We start from the raw sequence: 17,266 nt of genomic DNA, 5'->3' as shown, positions 1-17,266 counted from the left end.
GATTCTGACAGGCGTTCTGATCTAATTTGGACATGGCGGTAGCGTAGCAATGTGGCGCCGGCGGACTCGGTTTGGAATGCACGGGGAGATTTTGGTCCTGGACAGCGGGAGAGGGACCGGACAGCGCATGCGCCAACGACAGGGACGAATCTGAAGGTTCACGAACTAAGTCGTCGTTCGGAGTGAAGGAAGCGAGTGCGCCAGAGTTGGCGCTGCCACTGACGCTGCGTTTCCCCGGAGGAGGCAAGGTTGTCGAGTGCGATAAGGACGGAGAGCGATGTTGGACGAAGGAGGACGCTCTGCGATCTACCATGCCAGGCACCTGAAGCAACAGAAGGGCAGAGAATTTAGCTTATCACGAACGAAGCGCGGTCATCTAGGAAAGCAGTTGCAGCCCTGGCTCGATTGGCTAATGAGAAATCCTTGTCTGCTGCTGCGTGGCCAAAGTGGAGGCTGCCGGCGGTGATCAAGCTGTCGAAGGCAAAGTCGCACAGAGACTGCCGATAGTGTTCAAGATACGGGACGTAATGTGAGTGCTGAAGTTCAAATTGATGCTAGGATTGGGCAAGTAATTGGTCGAGTCCAGGTCGAGACGAAGGGATGGACAGTGCTGCAGCAAGGTCGAAACGCTGTGAAGCGACAATCGAACGATGGCGGGGTAGACGAAAGAGGCACCGAGATAGTGAGCTTGCGCACAGAGCGATGCGATCTTTCGTCGGCGACTCGGAGAAGTGAGCGGAAGAATCGAGGAGGGAAGAGAGGGAATGAATATGAAGTAGGTGGGAGCAGGAAGGAAGAGAGGAAGCACGATAGCAAGCAGTGGAGCTCGCGATTCACGCTTCACGATTCACGATTATTCTCTTTACGAGTCGGAAGCCTGAGCGGGAGGAGCACAGTGGTGAAAGATGTGATACCATCGCGCGCCAAGTCGACGCAACCACGAAGCCAAGGAAGGGTTCACATCTAGATCGGCAAAGCTGTTTTTTTGCCTCTGAAACAGTGAACCACGATATCGGAGCACGGACTTGTTTCTTGCCGCTTGAGCGTACAAGATGTCAGCCATGCGATCAAACAGAGCCAGCAACAGCAACAAAGCACGAAGCACGGAGCGCGGAGCGCGGAGCCACAAGCACCAAGTCACAGTCACAAGTAACGATCCACGATTACCGAATACGCGGCAGCAAACATCCAACAGGAAAGCCAGCAATGGACCCACCGTCTTTGAGTGGGTTCACAATCACGAATGTGAATCGTGAATGATTCACCGACCCACCGCAACGCTTCTCAACAGAATCGTGAATCGTGAATCGTGAATCGAGAATCCCAACTCAGCTTCTCTCTAGGCTGTGAAACGACGATGGCGGCGCTGATTTGCGATTAGTGGTTGCAATCGTGGAATAACTCGTTAATCGCGAATACTGCTTTATGATTCGTGATTCTGAGATTGTGCGGAGTTTTGGATTTGTGATTGATTCGAGCGTAACTTAACTTACTTTCTTCCCAGGATCGCTTCTCGTTTCACACTCGTCACTCACTCGTGACTACGTTTCTCTTTGGAATTACCGAATCACATCATTCGTGATTCGTGATTTCCTTTCCACGCTGCACAACTCTCTCTTCGCTTGCAACCGGAACTCATGACTGCCGAACATCCTCGAACAGGTGTTTTTTTCCCCTAACTTAGTTTTGGGCAATTTCTCAAAAACAAAATCTCGAGTCACGAGTTGGTCCGGGCGCAACGCTATGCTTAGCCGTAATCACAAATGAAGGAACGTGTGATGAGCCGAGGTGGGCCCAAATCACTGAATGTGCTTGTTGATCACAATCAACCCACGAATGTCCGTGGACTTTCATGTTTGGGTGCTGCTTTGCATCGTCATAGATCGTCAGCAAAAAGCTTGCTTCAAGTTCTACAGTACGTGTGGTTCTACCACAGTACATGTCATACAGGACAGGCTCGTTACGATTCGCTCGAGAGGTACAGCGCGGAAGCTCGGATCCATGCCCAGATAACGCCGATGCTGCAGTACACGCTCACCATCATCAGCGGTAGGAACTCCATTGATGACGACGACGACGACCATGCAATTTTGGGCTTCTCGTCTTGCTGCAAGTGTGGTCTCGCTGTCTCTGGAGTCAGAGCAGTCGCTTGAGCGCGTTGAGAGGCGGCTGCAACGGACAAGACGTCGGCGGAATGTGTTGCTGCTGGCTGTGGAGCGTCAAAGTCGGCGGTGTTGACGGCCAGCGTCGCAGCTACCGGCATAGCATCGATAGGATCAACGAGTGTGACCTCTGCCGGCATTGTGTTGCTTGCATGCGAGTCTGACGATTTTGCGCTGTCAGATATCGCTGTGGAAAGGACAGAGCCGTTCACAATGCCATCTTCCATGTTCGCTGCAACTGTGGCTGCATACGACCGAGCAGCAGCAGCAGCATCTAATGCAGAGGCAGCAATGTCGGCCGTGGTCAGGTTGGATAGCGCAACGGCCGGGCTGACTGTAGGAACAACAGCTTCCTGTCCTCCCGCTGTTGCAAACACCAAGGGGTGCATGAGCGACACATATACCTGCAATGCCACAAATCCCCACATATACAGCGTCTCAAGCTGATGCACCAAAATGCCCAGATTCGACTGCACCGGTCTCAACACGCGTCTTTGCAGCATGCTCAGTGCCAGCAATCCCCACAAAACTGAGTAGCCAATCTTGATCGGTTCCTCTTGCGGCGTGAAGAGCAGCGGAAACAGCGAGACAATCCCTGACACGCTGAGCAGCACAAACGTCCGAAAGTGGGCATAGTCGACAGCGGCGAGAAACGTGTAGGGGATGAGTGGCAGCATGATGGCTTTTTCGTGCACGTGCCAGCCGAACAGGAAGGAGGCAAATCCGCACAGGCTTACCGAAGCCAAGAAGGATCGATAGGTGGGCGTCTGCCATAGCTTGAGCATGTACACCGACGTCAACGTCAGTGTGAGAACGAAGCACGTCGAGGCGCGGATCTCGGGAAGCACACCAAACGAAATCTTTTCCACCAGTCCACGCGAAGCTGATGCAAAGCCGGAGCCAGCTGCACCATCGAATCGTGCTGAAAAGCTAGCTGGTAGCAAAGTTCGCAGAGCAGGTATTCTCGGTAGCAGCTTGACCAGTACACGATCGGCAAACGTCCACAGCGCCCAGACATTAGGAGCCCAATAAGCATGGATCAGACCGCGACTGAACGGGAACAGCCTCTGCACCATTTGTGTGAGAACGCCGAAGGAGCCCTTCTCGTGTCGCAATCCATCAATTGCAACGGGTGCCAGACTGAGCAAGAAGGGGATCAAAGTGACCACGCCCACCGTGAGCAGACGTTCAAAGCTGCGTCCAAGATCGCTTGCTCGACTGCCGATGGGAAAGACATAGGACCGCAGAAGGAAGATCAGAAATGGCGGCGCAACGTAGACGTAGATGTGCTTGAGATTAAGAAGAGAGCTGAACAGGAAAGCGCACCACAGCGGCTTGTCCTCCCGAGCAGCCCAGAGCGACCATGCCAGGATACCGAACAGGAAGCCATTGTACTGGAAATGTATGTGATCAATGATGATCAGCCCTGGGTGCATCAGCAGGCTTGCTGCGAGCAGATACGAGGTCGACACGCCCGTTGCCGACACTTGATCCGAGTATCCGATCTTGACCGTCCTCTGTGCACCTAACCTCGCGTGAGCCAGCAAGGCTGCTGCGAGAACGAGCTCAGTGACCACGACCGTGGTACGCATGTAGGCCTTGCATGACCACGCTGCATATTCAAGCCCCTCGTGCAAGCTCACTATCAGCGGATCGACCAATGGCGCCGGTTGAGCAAGAAGCCAGGAAAAGTAGGCAAAGAAGGGCGGATAGTCGAGCGTCCATTGTGAAGTTGCTTCAAAGTACCAATCGCGGATGGGGAGAGTGCGGGTGATGGCCAGCCAATTGCGGTGCACCTCAAAGTCGGTAGAGTGGTAGGTCGGAAATAGGAGTAGCTTGACGGCGGTGCTAAGAGTCAAGATCTCCCATTCCAGTCTCAATAGCCCCAACGCCGTGGTTGACTCGCCTTTCGACGAGATCTTGGTGGTACACTGGCTGTCGAGCGCGCGCCGTTTCCCGGTATTGGCGTCTAGCGTGGAATGTGTTGACTGGGCTACAACGCTAGGAGAGCGAGGTACTGGCGCGATGCTCATGTTACCGAAAAGGCACCTCGAAGAGGTTAAGCGTTGCAAGCTTCAGACGTTGTGGTAGCAAGAAGCTTTGTCGCCTTGTTGTGACTTTGGCGCGGGTCTGTGCATCAGGTGTTGGTCTCCGCAAAACGCATTGCGGAGCCGTGAAAGATAAATAAGACGCAGACGTGAACCACTCGTGACTGTAACAGTCACAGTCGTGAGTTGTGGAGTCGCGTTCTTAAAGTCTTGAGTGGAAACTCGTGACTGTAGAAAAGCTGGCCAGCTGCGTAGCACGTTGCAAGCTCCACTTTTCTTGTTCATAATTCGCTTCTAGCAACTTCGCTCCGCAACACCATTGTCAAGCTCAGCTCACTCCCTACTCATCCTGATACAACATGGCTGAAGCAAGCTCCTCTTCCGCAGCGACGAGTGCACCAGCGACACCACGCGTCGACTTTTACCAGACCGATACGGCGATAACTATATCGATCTTTGTCAAATCCGCCTCCCACGACTCGCTACAGGTTGACATTGCTCCGCAGTCGCTTCACGTGAAAGCTGTTTCCTCAATCACTGGTTCAGAGTACGTCTTGCGCATCGATCCGCTCTTCTCTATTGTCGACGTGTCTACTTCTTCGTACAAAGTGCTCTCAACGAAAATCGAAGTGATCTTGCACAAAGCTCAGCCGGGTGTACGATGGGTTTCGTTGCAAGCCAGGTCTGAGGCCTCCGTAGTGTCTGCTACCACACCGACGTATGCTCAGTCAACAACAGCCGTTCCAGCTTCCAGAGCTAGATCCAAGTGGGACAGTTTCGACCCCGACGCAGAGGCAGATGCATCGACAGCATCAGCCGAAAACGGAGAGGCCGATATCAATGCATTCTTTCAAAAGCTCTACGCTGACGCAGACGAAGACACGAAACGAGCCATGCTCAAGAGCTACCAGGAAAGTGGCGGCACCACCCTTTCGACCGATTGGAGCAAAGTAGGCAAGACAAAATACGTTGCCCAGCCTCCCGATGGAATGGAGGCGAAAAAGTGGTAGGCGTCCCAAGATTGCTCAAAACAATTTATCATCCATCGTACATCGCAAATCAGTATGTTTGTGTGTTGAAACGACTGTTGAAATGCGGATGAATTTTCGACTTTGTGAGAATCGAGAATGCTACTGAACTTCAGCGATGGGTGTTGTCGCTTCCGCGCTCTTTGTTGCCCGGTTTGCCCCTCCGGCATTGAATCTTGCACCCCGCCCTGCATTTGCGCCACCTTTGCTACCTCTTCCACCGCCGCTTGCTCGTTGCTGCTGTTGCTGTTGCTTCTGCTGCAGGTACTTTGTCTTTTTGCTCTCTTGCAGGATGAAGCCGTCTTGATCGACTTTGGGTCCTTTGGGCGCCTTTGGTGCCGCAGCTGCGATTTTCGCGTTTGCGGCACTGGTGTTGCCGTTTCCGTTGCCGTTGCCGTTGCGCGCACCTGGGTTACCCTTGGATCCGCTGTTCTGCTTGCCCTTCTTGGACTTGGGTGACTGGGAGCCCTCGGCCGCATTGGCAGAAGAGGCTGGCACAGTCGGCTTGACGGCAGCACTAGCAGCGCTAGCAGCAAACGATTGGCGTCCGAGCGTAGTTGGCGTGCCTGGTGCAGGAGTGACAAGAGCCGAAGCGGTGCTGGATGGAAGCGGTTCGAACACGGGGGCTTCGCCGAGATCGTCGTCATCTTCCTCGGCCAGAGTGGCCCAATTTAGCTTGGGTTCTGCTACGCTCTTGACAGCCGTTTGGATGGGCTGTTGAACGGCTGAGGCGGAGGTTTCGTCTGCTCTGCTCGAGGTGACGTTCTTTTTGCTAGAAACGGTTCCGCCACCACCTTGCTTGCCATTGATCGTCTCGGTAGCGCCTGTGGCAGAAACATTTGAGGGCTGGTCGCCTTTGGGCTCTGCGGCGGAACGATCGAGGATCTCACTGGCCTGGATAAAGGAAACAGGTGCTGCGCTCGGTGATGGCTTGTCGAGAAACACAAAGTTCTTGGGTGCACTGTCGAGCCCAGAAGGCTCGGGCTGAGATTCGCTCGACGCTGCTGCGGGCGGAGCGGTGAGGTTGAGGATCATGGAACGAATCGTGGAAAAGCTGACGTCAGCAAAAACTTGGTCGTCGGAACCGTTTTTGATGTTGTCCAGAATTTGGAACGCATCTCCGCCTCCGCCTTCCAGGGGTCCATTGGCAAGCTGATCGTACACCTTTGCGAGTGCTGCGACTTGTTGACCTGTTGACATTTCGAGTGCGCGAGGCATGGTACGTGAAGGTGCGAAGGTGGACGGACCAGCGGGGTTGGGATGGAAGAGGTTGAAGAGGTGAAGGAACTGGAGGAGCAGAACGAGGTGAGCCTTGCTATCCGACTCTGCCGAAGTGCTTGATGCCGAAGGTGCGGATACGGATACGGATATGGATTCGGAGTCGGATTCGACTTGCTGCACTTTGTTGAGCAGGCTCTTTAGCTCATCGATGGCGATAGTGATTGTTGCGTTTTTGCTCTTAGATGAGAGCTCGGCGATACGGTTGCTGATGACCTTCTGCGCAGGTGTAGGTGCGGAGATGGATTGGGTGGATGCCTCGATGGTTTGAACCGCAGCCACAGCAGCTTGCGCCTCAGCCTGCTCTGCAAGGTCTTGGGCGGTGACTTTGAGTGCGTTGGCAACTTGGTTTGGGGTTTCCGGTGCTTTTTCCAAAAAAGCAGCCGCGGTGGGATTGGGTACTTTGACAGCATCTCCATTTTTGGCTGCGCCGCCTTTTGATTTCTTACCAGGCTTTGCTGGTGGCAGTGGAGGAGCACCAGGCACTGCGCGACGGGCGGGCTTTTCAGCAGCGCCTGGAACGGTACGAGCGGCCATGATGGAAGAATCGGTGAAGCCGAGCAATTGAACAGGATGCTGCTCAAACGCGCTGGACTGACGCAGTACGAATGAAAGTGGGGATCCGTACGGGGAGAGGCAAAGTTCCGATGTAAATAACAGAGCTGAACTGTGGTCCGTAACGAGTGGCGAGTGACGAGCGACAGGCTAGGTTGCGATGTGGTACTTGTCCGATGCGTGTGTTGTGTAGGTATGGCAACGAGTGTGTCAGCGTAGGAGCGTCGAGCCTTGGTAGAAATCGAATCAAAGCGTTGAAAAAATGTGTGATTCCTTGTACATATGATTGCCGATATGAAGCGAGGCAAGTCGAGGTGACAGAAGATGTGAGGCGGTTGAGATTGGTATTGAGAAGGAGGAGTCGATGCGGTACCCAAGCGCGCAACGCACCAGCCACGCCAGTCTTTGCTTTGCTCCACAACGATTCACAACGATACAACAATCAATCGTGAATTCGACGACTCACGAATTGTGATTTCGTGATTGATTCACCTTGGAAAATCCGGCCGGGTCTGTCAGTCGCAACGTGTGAGCGGTTTGCCGTTACTGATCGGATTTGTGGCACAATCGTTTCATGCTTGGGTTTGCGAGGCCCCCGACGACCCACGTATTATGCGAACAACTTAGTCATGATTGTGTGATTTCTTTGGATAATGAATCACGAATGGTTTGTGCCTGGATATTCCTTCCCCATTTTTCTTTTTCTTTTTTGGACATCACTCACGAATCTTACTCGCGACTTTCGTGTTTTGGTGTTTGCAGTAACAAGCTGCTAGGATGCCGTGAAACTGCATTTGGGTCCGTGCTCATATCATTACTCTTTAAGACAGCACATACCGAGGAGGGAGTTGAGCAGGAGAGTAAGAGAAGAAGAAGGCTAAGCTGTCTTGATTCTCGATGGGCAGATCACCGACCGAATTGCCGGGACGAGCTTGTTCGCACGGGCCTTGAATGTAGAGCGTGAGTCACGACGACGAAAGGAGACACTGTTGATACGATTTCGTGTTTGACCGTCTGGCATGTTGATTCTCGACAGCCATTCACGATCCATGTTGGCAAGCGGCGCTTGTGGACCATATTGCACCCGCCGTCAATCATGAATAATTCGCAAGGCTTGTGACTCACGACTGGTTTCCTGTAAATTAGCCTCGAGGCATCCGTCGCAGAGGAGTGCGGCAACATATGATAATCACCATGCGAAGAGATGTACAGCATGCAGTCGCAATGTCGGCGTTTGGAGGAAGCCAAGGCTGCTGTCGAGCGATTCGCGCATGGTAACGCGCTGCCGAAGTTGGGCCGCGGCCACAAGTGAGTCAAGACGCACAGAGTTTTGGCTGTAGCTGCAGCGCAACCAACGGCGAGATGACTGAGCCACATACTGTACTTACGTGATACTGTACAGCAGTACAGGGTGATTACAGTCAGAGTAAGTAAAGCCTGGCTCTGTGTACCACGACCTTTTTTACCTGGTTAATATTTATAATGTGAATAACAGTCACGAGTAATTGCGTCAATTCAGACTGCCGAGCTCGACTGGCAACGGGCTGTCCAGCTGCAACGAAAGAATCACGAATCACGAGTCACGAAAGCCAGCTGTGTTGGTATGACTGTGCGGCTGCGGCTACAGGCTGAGCCTTGAGTTGTTTCGGTCTAAAAATTTCATTCATGTTTGCTACTCACGACTCGTGCCTGCCTTGGCGAAGCTGCATCGCAGAGCAATCCGTGATTCGTGATTGTGATTGCTTGAGGGCTGTGCTCTCTGGACTAAGAAAGACATGCTATCACTATCCCCCTCACCGTCCCCTATCATCATCACGACCGTGCTTGGCGTTCAGAGACACACGCTGCATTGCTTCATCGCCCGTCATAAATAGGTATTAGCCACGAAGGCTTATACACGCACGCGCTCAACTCACCCTCACAGCCGCCCAGACGCGCAGCGATTCAGATCACGAGAAACAACAGCTTAGCAAGCGTGCAAGAGCGTGGACACTCTTTCGGACGAACTGTTCTCAACACTTTGATACGCGTCGCCTCGCGAGAGAGCACGAGTAATAGACACGCTAGGCAGAATTGGCTGCTCTCATCTCGAGCACGCGCTTCGCTCTTCTCTCTTCGCTCTCGAGCTTGGTTGGTTCAGCGCAACCGTGACGTCCAAGGGAAAAAAATACCAACGTCGGAACACATCCGACGCTGCACCATCATCTCATTCACGATAGACTCTTGCTGTGCTCCATCCGTTTGGCACGCTAAACGGCTACGCACAACCTGCCAACTTGCAACGCCCAAATTTCGTTGCTCAAATTTCACCTTGGTTCCCCTCGCCTTGTCAGAATAGAAACAGCGCAGTACCATCAGCCATGGCGTCCAACATGCTTCGAGGCCTCTGGCCGTCGGGTCCAGCCGACCAGACCACGCCCAAAGCATCAAGCTCCCACTCAAACGGTGCCGAACGCAACCCTTTCGACAGCATGCTGCCTCCTGCAATGACAAAGCAATCCTCTCGCTCCTCTCTCAACACCTCTATCATCACCAACCATCTTCCAGGTGATGTCACTCCCGGTATGCGCACCCCTGGTGGCATCACATCCCAGTCTGCCATTCCCACAACCTCGATCTCACTCAGCGATCCAGACTTTACCATGAAGTTACCGCCACCAAAGCACAAGAACGAGCCCAACATGCCTCTGGCGCTGCCTTCCAACCACACCGCCACACCCATATCCGACGCCGTGCCTACCGCCTCTTCTTCCACATCTACTGACTCCGTAGCCTCTGTGAGCTCCGGCTCCGGCTCCGGTTCCGGTTCGAGCAAAACACGCAACACCTACGCGCCTCGAGGTCACCTCACCGTCAAAATCGTCGCAGGTCGCAATCTCGCCGTCAGCAGTCCCGCCGCCAGGCCCTACGCCGTGATTCAGTTTGATAAGAACGAATTCATCGGCCGCGAACCTGTCGATGAATTTGGCGAGGAGGCCAAAGGTGTCGCACAGCCCCGTTCCGAGGCTGGCGAAGCAGGTCGAAGCCGTGCAAGGACCGTCACACCCGCAGACGCCCTCTCACGGACAGGCCAGAACCACAACCCCGTATGGAAGCACGAGGTTACCTTTGATGTCACCCAGGATTCCCAGCCCATCTACATCAGCGTCTACGACCGTCACTCGGAGGATGAAGGCTTCCTCGGTATGCGCGAAATCAAGCCTCGCCTGGTGCACAAGATGATGAGCGACCAGTGGTACCCGCTCTCCTCCCGAGACGACGAAGAAGACATGGAGAATCACCGCGGCGAAATTCGCGTTCAGATCACCTACGAGCGCATGCCCCAGAAGAAGCTCACTCCCCACGACTTTGAGTATCTTAAGCTCATCGGACGCGGCACCTTTGGTCGCGTCTTTCAGGTGCGCAAGAAGGACACCAAGCGTATCTACGCCATGAAGGTGCTTTCCAAGCGCGAGATTGCGCTCAAGAAGGAGGTCACACACACCATGGGCGAACGAAAGATCCTCGAAAAATCCCTCGACTGCCCCTTCCTCGTCGGTCTCAAATTCTCTTTCCAGAGCGCCACCGAGCTCTACTTTGTCACCGACTACAAGTCCGGAGGCGAGCTCTTCTGGCACTTGCAACGCGAGGGTCGCTTCACCGAGGAACGCGCTCGATTCTACATTGCCGAACTCGTCCTCGCCCTCGAACATCTGCACAAGTACGATATCGTCTACCGCGATCTCAAGCCCGAAAACATTTTGCTCGATGCCACTGGCCACGTCGCCTTGTGTGATTTCGGTCTCAGCAAACCTGACTTGGGCGCCGGTCAACTTACCAACACCTTTTGCGGAACCACCGAATACTTGGCTCCCGAAGTGCTGCTCGACGAATCGGGCTACTCGAAGCTCGTCGACTTCTGGTCCCTCGGAGTTCTGCTTTTCGAAATGTGTTGTGGCTGGTCGCCCTTCTACGCAGAGGATACACAGCAAATGTATCGAAACATCTGCTTTGGCAAAATCAAGTTTCCTCGCGGTGCCATCGGTGACGACGGCAAGCAGTTTGTCAAGGGTCTGCTCAACCGTAATCCACGTCACCGTTTGGGAGCCCAACGCGATGCACAAGATCTCAAAGAGCACCCTTTCTTCAAAGATATCGATTTTGACGCGCTTTCCAAGAAACAGCTCACTCCGCCGTTCAAACCGCTGGTCGAATCCGACGAAAGCGTGGCCAACTTTGATCCCGAATTCACCGAGACGGACCTCAAGGATGTTGCTGTGATTCCTGGTTTCGAAGGCTCGTCGACCGATGCGGCCAAAGCGTTGCAGAATGGAGACATCTTGTCGGAGCAAGATGCCAACGGCAAAGGGGTCGCAATCAGCAAGAGCCGAGGTGGCGAGGTGGACGATGATCACTTGCTGACCAGGAGTATTCAGGACAAGTTCAGGGGCTTCAGCTACAGCGGCACGTACGAAGGCAGTGTAGCGGGCAGCTTTGGTGGCCGGAGAGGATCCGGCGGCTTTGGCTTGGCTGGAGCCAGTCTAGGCATGAGCCGGATGGGCGTCAACGACGATGCTCCTATGGATGACGACGTAGCCGCTTTGGAGTCGTTAGACGCCGACGAAGTCATGCACCCTCGCTGAGTTTCTTTCTCGCCAATCGCTCTTTTCATACACCTTTTTCTTGTTCTCGACACGGACCTTGTCATACATCAAGATTCCATACATGAAGTACATCTCTCTTGCACCTCATTTCGCACAGTTACACAAGTTTCATTCACGATTGCGCAAGCCTCTTGTCAGATCGCTACTCACGATGTCATCTCAAGGAAGCATTCATGGTTTTTGCAGATTCGAGATTCGTTCGGCTTGAAGCGTGTACACGGTTAAGAAGCGTCTTGTAACCAAGTGCCGAAAGCGTCTTTTCTGATGGCTTCGCTCTTGCTGTTTGCAGCTGTAGCGGTAGCGGGGATGGTGTCATGATCGGTGTCGGGGTCTTGTTCGGTGGTGGTTTTGCGGAATCTGGGTTTGCTGCGGAGGATATAGGCGTCGATGCGTCGTTGAGCGAAGAATCGGCCATTCATCATGCGTACGCAAGCGTTGGCTTGATCTGGCGTAGAGAATTTGACCGTAATTATACCCTCGGGTTCGGCATCCCAGAGCACGACATTGGTGACACCGCCGATGCTGGAATTGCATTCTTCACGAACGTCCTCTTTCAGGTCGAGCAGCAGCGTTGGGTCTGACTCGAGTTCGAACAAGGTAAACATCTTGGTGAGCACCACTGTGCGAGCACCACCAGTGCGGGCAGTGGCGCTGCCAGTATGCATCGTCTCGCTATCCGAGACGCTCGATGAGGACGAGTCATCTCGCCAATCCGAAAGCTTGGTTTCCAATCTCGCAACTCGCTTGGCGATCTTCTTGCGATCTTGTTCCGTCAAATTTCGTCGATGGCTGTTGCAAGATGCATCGGTGGAGTTTGGTTTCACTCCATCTGCACCAGCTTGTTGCTTTCCACTCGCCTTGGCATCGCCAGCTTGAGCATTGTGGAATTCCGCACGCTGAACCCTCATCACCTGTCCCCCACTGGACGACCCAATAGCACCTCTCAAGCTTGTCTCGTCCAACATGCTGATCGCCAGATCCACACTCTCCGGCTTGAAGTACACCACCAATGCTTCACCTTTGAACATGCGCGTCTTGTCGTCGTAGTACATCTTGACACGAGGTCGACCTTGATCGTCTTCCAAAAGTACACCGTAGCGTTGAAAGACACGTGCTATTTCGTCCGACGTAGCGTCGAGTGGTAGGCCTGTGACGTAAAGCGATGTGATTGGTTTTGGCTTCCTGGACGGCGGGAGCTTGGTTGGTGATGAGCCGCTGGTGTGGTTTGTAGCTGAGCGCTTGGAGGCTGTGTTGTGCGAACAAGGCGGCGACGCGGCACGTTTCTTGCCACGCCGAAGCACCGCTTGTGCCGGTTGTGATTCGTCCACGCCTTCAACCGAGTAGGCTGCTTGCTGTGCACGGATGAGATCATCGTCCAGGGCTTTGACCCAATGTCCGCTCCGAGACACAGTCTGCGTAGCTTTCAAGCTCGAGCTGGATGCGCTAGGTCCATCCTCTTCGGTCTCGCCCAGATCGACAGCCAGTCGCGAATGTTGCACCAACGGCTGCCACTCCCATTCGTCGCCTTGATCATCTTCGTACCTCCAATTGCCAGAGAGCCGATCAAGGTAGACTCGAGGGTCGTCCGAGCCAGATGCCGTGGGAGGCGCTGGATGCATGCTGAGTGATTTGCAAGAGCGATCAGCTGGAGAGGACAAGTGGAAGGATGCCTCCACCTCGTACCGCTGTGTGACGTTTCAGAGCCAAAAAAGACACAACGCGGAAATCGGAAGTCGAGTGGTAACGTCGACGTGGGCGATGACGCGGGGCAGCCAATTGTTGGTGCTCTCGCCTCTACCGCCACGACTGTCATTCATCATCAAGAGCATCGTGATCAGGTCGTCACTCGATCCTGCGCTGACCTTGATATCGCATCAACTACCACCCGTTTCGATCTTAGGACAACATTCGATCGCATCCAAACACCCGGTCGGCTCTCTGACCTTGGAGCGTTCCCTGCAACAGAATGTCATATACACCAACATCTTACTATGGCCATTCGGTCAAAGACCGGACCTCGGAATTTCAAGGGCTTGTCGAATCCATCGCATCGAGATCCGCACAGCCAGCAAAGCAAAAGCTGTTGAACCAGAATGCGCCGGGCGCATCACCACGCAAGGGAGAGTTCGCTCGTCGAGCACAGGCCATCGGCAAAGACATCGCTTCGACCACTACCAAGCTGCAGCGTCTTGCACAATGTAGGTCTATCTGCTGCGTACACGCATAGTGCGCCAAGCTGGCTGGTTTGGTTATCTGACTTTCTGCTTCATGATGCATCTGCCTCTACAGTGGCGCGACGAAAGACGCTGTTTGACGATCGACCAGTCGAGATCTCTGAGCTGACCTACATTATCAAGCACGACATTGCTGCCATCAACAAACAGCTCGCCGATCTGCAGGCGTTCAATAAGGCCAACAAGTCAGGAAGGACAGCTGACCGTGCTGAAGAGCATCGCGGCAACGTCGTCACGCTGTTGCAGTCGAAATTGGCAGGTGCCACAACGTCGTTCCAGGACATCTTGGAGGTGAGGACACAGAACATGAAGGCGTCGAAAGATCGGAGTGAACAGTTCATGTTTTCCAACTCGGCAACAGGTGCTGTTCCAGGAGAGAACTCAGGTAGGTGTTTAGATCTCGAAACAGAGACGTGCAGAGTGCGAGCATGTAACTGACCTGAGGCCGATGGCAGTCCTTCGTTCGCGTGGCAAACCCACCGCCACCGCCGGAACAGATTCACCGCTTTACAACCCAACACGAACCGGATCAGCCATGGCGCATCGTACAGCGCCTTCAGCGCTCAACGATGGATTGCAGCATTCCGCGTCGTCCGACGGCTACGACGCCAAGGGTAAGACGAAAGCTGGAGAGTCTGACTTTCTCGCCCTCGACATGGGCTCCTCCTCGAACGCGTCCGCCGTCGGCAGCGAACAGTACTTGCAGATGCAACTCATGGATACGCAACAAACCAACTACATGCAGCAACGCAGCACCGCGATTGAATCCATCGAATCCACCATCTCGGAGCTAGGCCAGATCTTCAGCCAATTGGCGCACATGGTCGCCGAGCAGAGGGAGACCGTCCAGCGCATCGACGATAACGTCATGGACGTCGTCGATAACGTAGGAGGCGCCCAGAGGGAGCTCTTGAAGTACTACGCCAGTGTCAGCAGCAATCGTTGGCTGATGCTCAAAATTTTTGGTGTGCTCATCGTGTTTTTCCTCCGTAAGTTGCACAACCAACCATGTGCGTGCAAGTTGGCGACTCGCAAGTGCTGACGTTTGATACTCTGCTTTGCGACTCACGTTCTCGACAGTGTTCATCCTTGTGTCCTGAATCATCGATAGTTTGTCATCATACCTCGTGCGCATACAATTGTTATACATACACTGAGCCTTCCGACGTTTGTGCGTGTGGCCACCATGATCGTCGGAGGTATTCATTCGTCCAGTTCTTCAAGCGTCGCAATTTCGCCATTCTGGAGGCATGTACTGCAAGTCCAACGCGTCAAAGACAGCCTTTTCGTCGGTGGTGTCTACGAGAGACTCGTCAGCGAGATTGGTGAGCCCATCAAAGCTGAAGTTGAAGCCTTTGCTTTTGGCCCAGAGTCGGAGGTCGCGTTCAAATGTCATGCTTCCCGTCCAACCGAGGACGGTGGCGCCGTAGACGCGCAGTGGGCAAAACACGAGATCGACCCTTCGATGCATCGCTAAATGGGTGCGGTCCGAGAGCGGGGGTAGGACGACGATGTTAGCGATATCAATGTGCACTGGTGGTGGCGTGTGTTTGTCATGGATTGTGGTGTCGGGGTCTAGGTACGAGGAGGCGGGTGTGCTGACGTTGACCAAGTGCGTGATGAGTCCCTTTCGTTTCATCTCGTTCAGCAGCCTCATGTGGAGCGCTCGACTGGGTGGTTCGCTATGACCGATGATGATGTCTACATCATACGTGCTCTCCTTTCCCCTCCTATACCCACCACATATCTCGTACTTGACCTCGACGTCGTCGGCTAACATTGATCTGACCAGCGCCATGATGTGCGCTGTGATGGACCGACACTCTTCCCTTCCAATTGGCTTCCTAAGATCTGCTAGGATACGCACCGACTCCTGCACCGATAGGTGTGTCGCCAGCGACTTGCCTCTGTGCAACACATCGCTGAAGCTCCTAGCTCCTGAGTTGTACGCTTCCCTTGCACCGATCGGTCCAATTCCGTACAGCTCTGTGAATGCGTTCATGATGTACACGGCTGGATCCCTCGCTATCACCTTGGCCTCCACGATCCTCTCGCCACTCTTGTTCTCGGACGCATAAAACTGTTTGATGAGCGAAAACACTTTCTTTCCCACCCCTTTGAGCTTCTCCACCTCGCTCAGGCGTAACTCCAACAATGCCGGGTCGAACACTTCTGGAGGATCGAGGATGCGATCGGGAATAGGGAAGGGGAAGGCTTTGAGTGCCGAGATGGCGCGCATGTACGCCATTTCTGAGTACGTGTCTCCGGTGAGTCGACGTTCGGTGCGGATGAGCTCGAGTTCGGTGATGAGTGCTTGGTTGGGAGAGTGGAGCGGCGAGGGTCGACGACAGGCGTAACGCGTGTTTTGCCAGCGTGGACAGGGAGCGGGTGGGTAGATGGCATCGTAGTACGAGGAGGACGCGGTTGTAGGGGTGGGGGACGACGACAAGTGCTTGCGTCGGAGGACGGCAGGTGGTGATGCATGGTGCGATGGTGCGAGCAGCGGTGAACCGCTTGGACTGTGCTTTCTCTTTCGATCGCTGGTAGCAGAGGGTTTGCTCTCTAGCGTTTTGGACTCATCCTTGATCGCGACAACTGCAAACAGGTCTGGATCCACCAACCTTGCTTCCGCCTTGACCGCATCCAGCCACTGCGGTGTAACAACAAAGCGTCTCCAATCCCTCAGCACCTCCTCCCCGAGCTGCCTTTCCACTCTCTGTACCTCTTCCCTTGCTCTGCCCGTCTCACCTCTCTCCGTCCTTGGCGGTACGACATTCGCCTCCCCGTCCGGAATCCACTTCAATATCCTTTTAGGCGCCTTGATTGCCGTCACCACTATATTCGCTGATTCGGCGCTTGTTGTCAGCTGCGCGCCCAACTGCTGAGCCGACGCTTCCAACTCCTCGACTGATCGCTCATCGAGTTTATCTCGCAAAACGTGGATCCGTGTCGACTGCGAGAGGATGCGCTGCACCGACTTTTCGCTGCGGCTAAGCGAGCCGATGCTGTCTTGGTACCGGATCGCCGTGCGTGTGGATGCACCAGATGCGTCAACCGTCGGTGTCGACATGTTGGCCAGGACGATCAACGATTATGCCTCCATCGCGACAGCGCAAGCAGAGCAAGATCGACAGCGGCATCTACAATACCAGCGCTACCGCATCATAGCTAACAGCCATCGATGTCGTAAAGAACACTGAACCGTAATTTACGTCGTGTTCGGTACTGACAAAGTCGCACAAATCAATCACGAATCTTGAATGGTACAGACGTGAGAGTGCATCAAATTCCCATGCGACTACCGCTTTTGCTCTCTTA

The 17,266-nt window shown here is 54.0% G+C and overlaps 8 protein-coding genes across 8 annotated transcripts in view; 3 read left to right on the top strand and 5 right to left on the bottom strand.

Annotated features, from left to right (window-relative positions):
* The window catches only part of UMAG_15049 (uncharacterized protein), a gene marked incomplete at both ends in the record, with an annotated part of 3,249 nt that extends 2,936 nt beyond the window's left edge, over positions 1-313 (bottom strand). The window contains one exon of the mRNA XM_011388559.1: positions 11-313. Within this exon, the coding sequence (XP_011386861.1) occupies positions 11-313 (303 nt within the window). The remainder of the gene's footprint in view (positions 1-10) is intronic.
* Positions 314-1,960: 1,647 nt separating this feature from the next.
* Positions 1,961-4,195, bottom strand: UMAG_00605 (dolichyl-P-Glc:Glc1Man(9)GlcNAc(2)-PP-dolichol alpha-1,3-glucosyltransferase; the record flags this gene model as incomplete). The annotated part of the gene is made up of 1 exon (XM_011388126.1): positions 1,961-4,195. One exon carries the CDS (start codon positions 4,193-4,195, stop codon positions 1,961-1,963), a length of 2,235 nt encoding a protein of 744 aa, XP_011386428.1.
* Positions 4,196-4,569: 374 nt separating this feature from the next.
* Positions 4,570-5,220, top strand: UMAG_00604 (co-chaperone SGT1; the record flags this gene model as incomplete). The annotated part of the gene is made up of 1 exon (XM_011388125.1): positions 4,570-5,220. The coding sequence occupies one exon, from the start codon at positions 4,570-4,572 to the stop codon at positions 5,218-5,220; it is 651 nt and encodes a 216-aa protein (XP_011386427.1).
* Positions 5,221-5,340: 120 nt separating this feature from the next.
* Positions 5,341-7,053, bottom strand: UMAG_00603 (uncharacterized protein; the record flags this gene model as incomplete). Its single annotated transcript, XM_011388124.1, has 1 exon — positions 5,341-7,053. The coding sequence occupies one exon, from the start codon at positions 7,051-7,053 to the stop codon at positions 5,341-5,343; it is 1,713 nt and encodes a 570-aa protein (XP_011386426.1).
* A 2,378-nt stretch (positions 7,054-9,431) lies between these two features.
* Positions 9,432-11,693, top strand: UMAG_00602 (putative serine/threonine protein kinase; the record flags this gene model as incomplete). The annotated part of the gene is made up of 1 exon (XM_011388123.1): positions 9,432-11,693. The coding sequence occupies one exon, from the start codon at positions 9,432-9,434 to the stop codon at positions 11,691-11,693; it is 2,262 nt and encodes a 753-aa protein (XP_011386425.1).
* Positions 11,694-11,935: 242 nt separating this feature from the next.
* On the bottom strand, positions 11,936-13,333 carry UMAG_00601 (U2 snRNP complex subunit CUS2; the record flags this gene model as incomplete). The annotated part of the gene is made up of 1 exon (XM_011388122.1): positions 11,936-13,333. One exon carries the CDS (start codon positions 13,331-13,333, stop codon positions 11,936-11,938), a length of 1,398 nt encoding a protein of 465 aa, XP_011386424.1.
* Positions 13,334-13,680: 347 nt separating this feature from the next.
* On the top strand, positions 13,681-15,048 carry UMAG_12108 (putative syntaxin, vesicular transport protein; the record flags this gene model as incomplete). The annotated part of the gene is made up of 4 exons (XM_011388533.1): positions 13,681-13,912; positions 14,004-14,333; positions 14,404-14,937; positions 15,029-15,048. 4 exons carry the CDS (start codon positions 13,681-13,683, stop codon positions 15,046-15,048), a joined length of 1,116 nt encoding a protein of 371 aa, XP_011386835.1.
* Positions 15,049-15,167: 119 nt separating this feature from the next.
* On the bottom strand, positions 15,168-17,018 carry UMAG_00599 (uncharacterized protein; the record flags this gene model as incomplete). Its single annotated transcript, XM_011388121.1, has 1 exon — positions 15,168-17,018. The coding sequence occupies one exon, from the start codon at positions 17,016-17,018 to the stop codon at positions 15,168-15,170; it is 1,851 nt and encodes a 616-aa protein (XP_011386423.1).
* Between the last annotated feature and the right edge of the window lie 248 nt (positions 17,019-17,266).

Source organism: Mycosarcoma maydis, chromosome 1 (assembly GCF_000328475.2).
Source record: "Mycosarcoma maydis chromosome 1, whole genome shotgun sequence".
In the NCBI taxonomy this organism is placed as follows: Eukaryota; Fungi; Basidiomycota; class Ustilaginomycetes; order Ustilaginales; genus Mycosarcoma; species Mycosarcoma maydis.
This window is presented reverse-complemented; position numbering and strand designations above follow the sequence as displayed.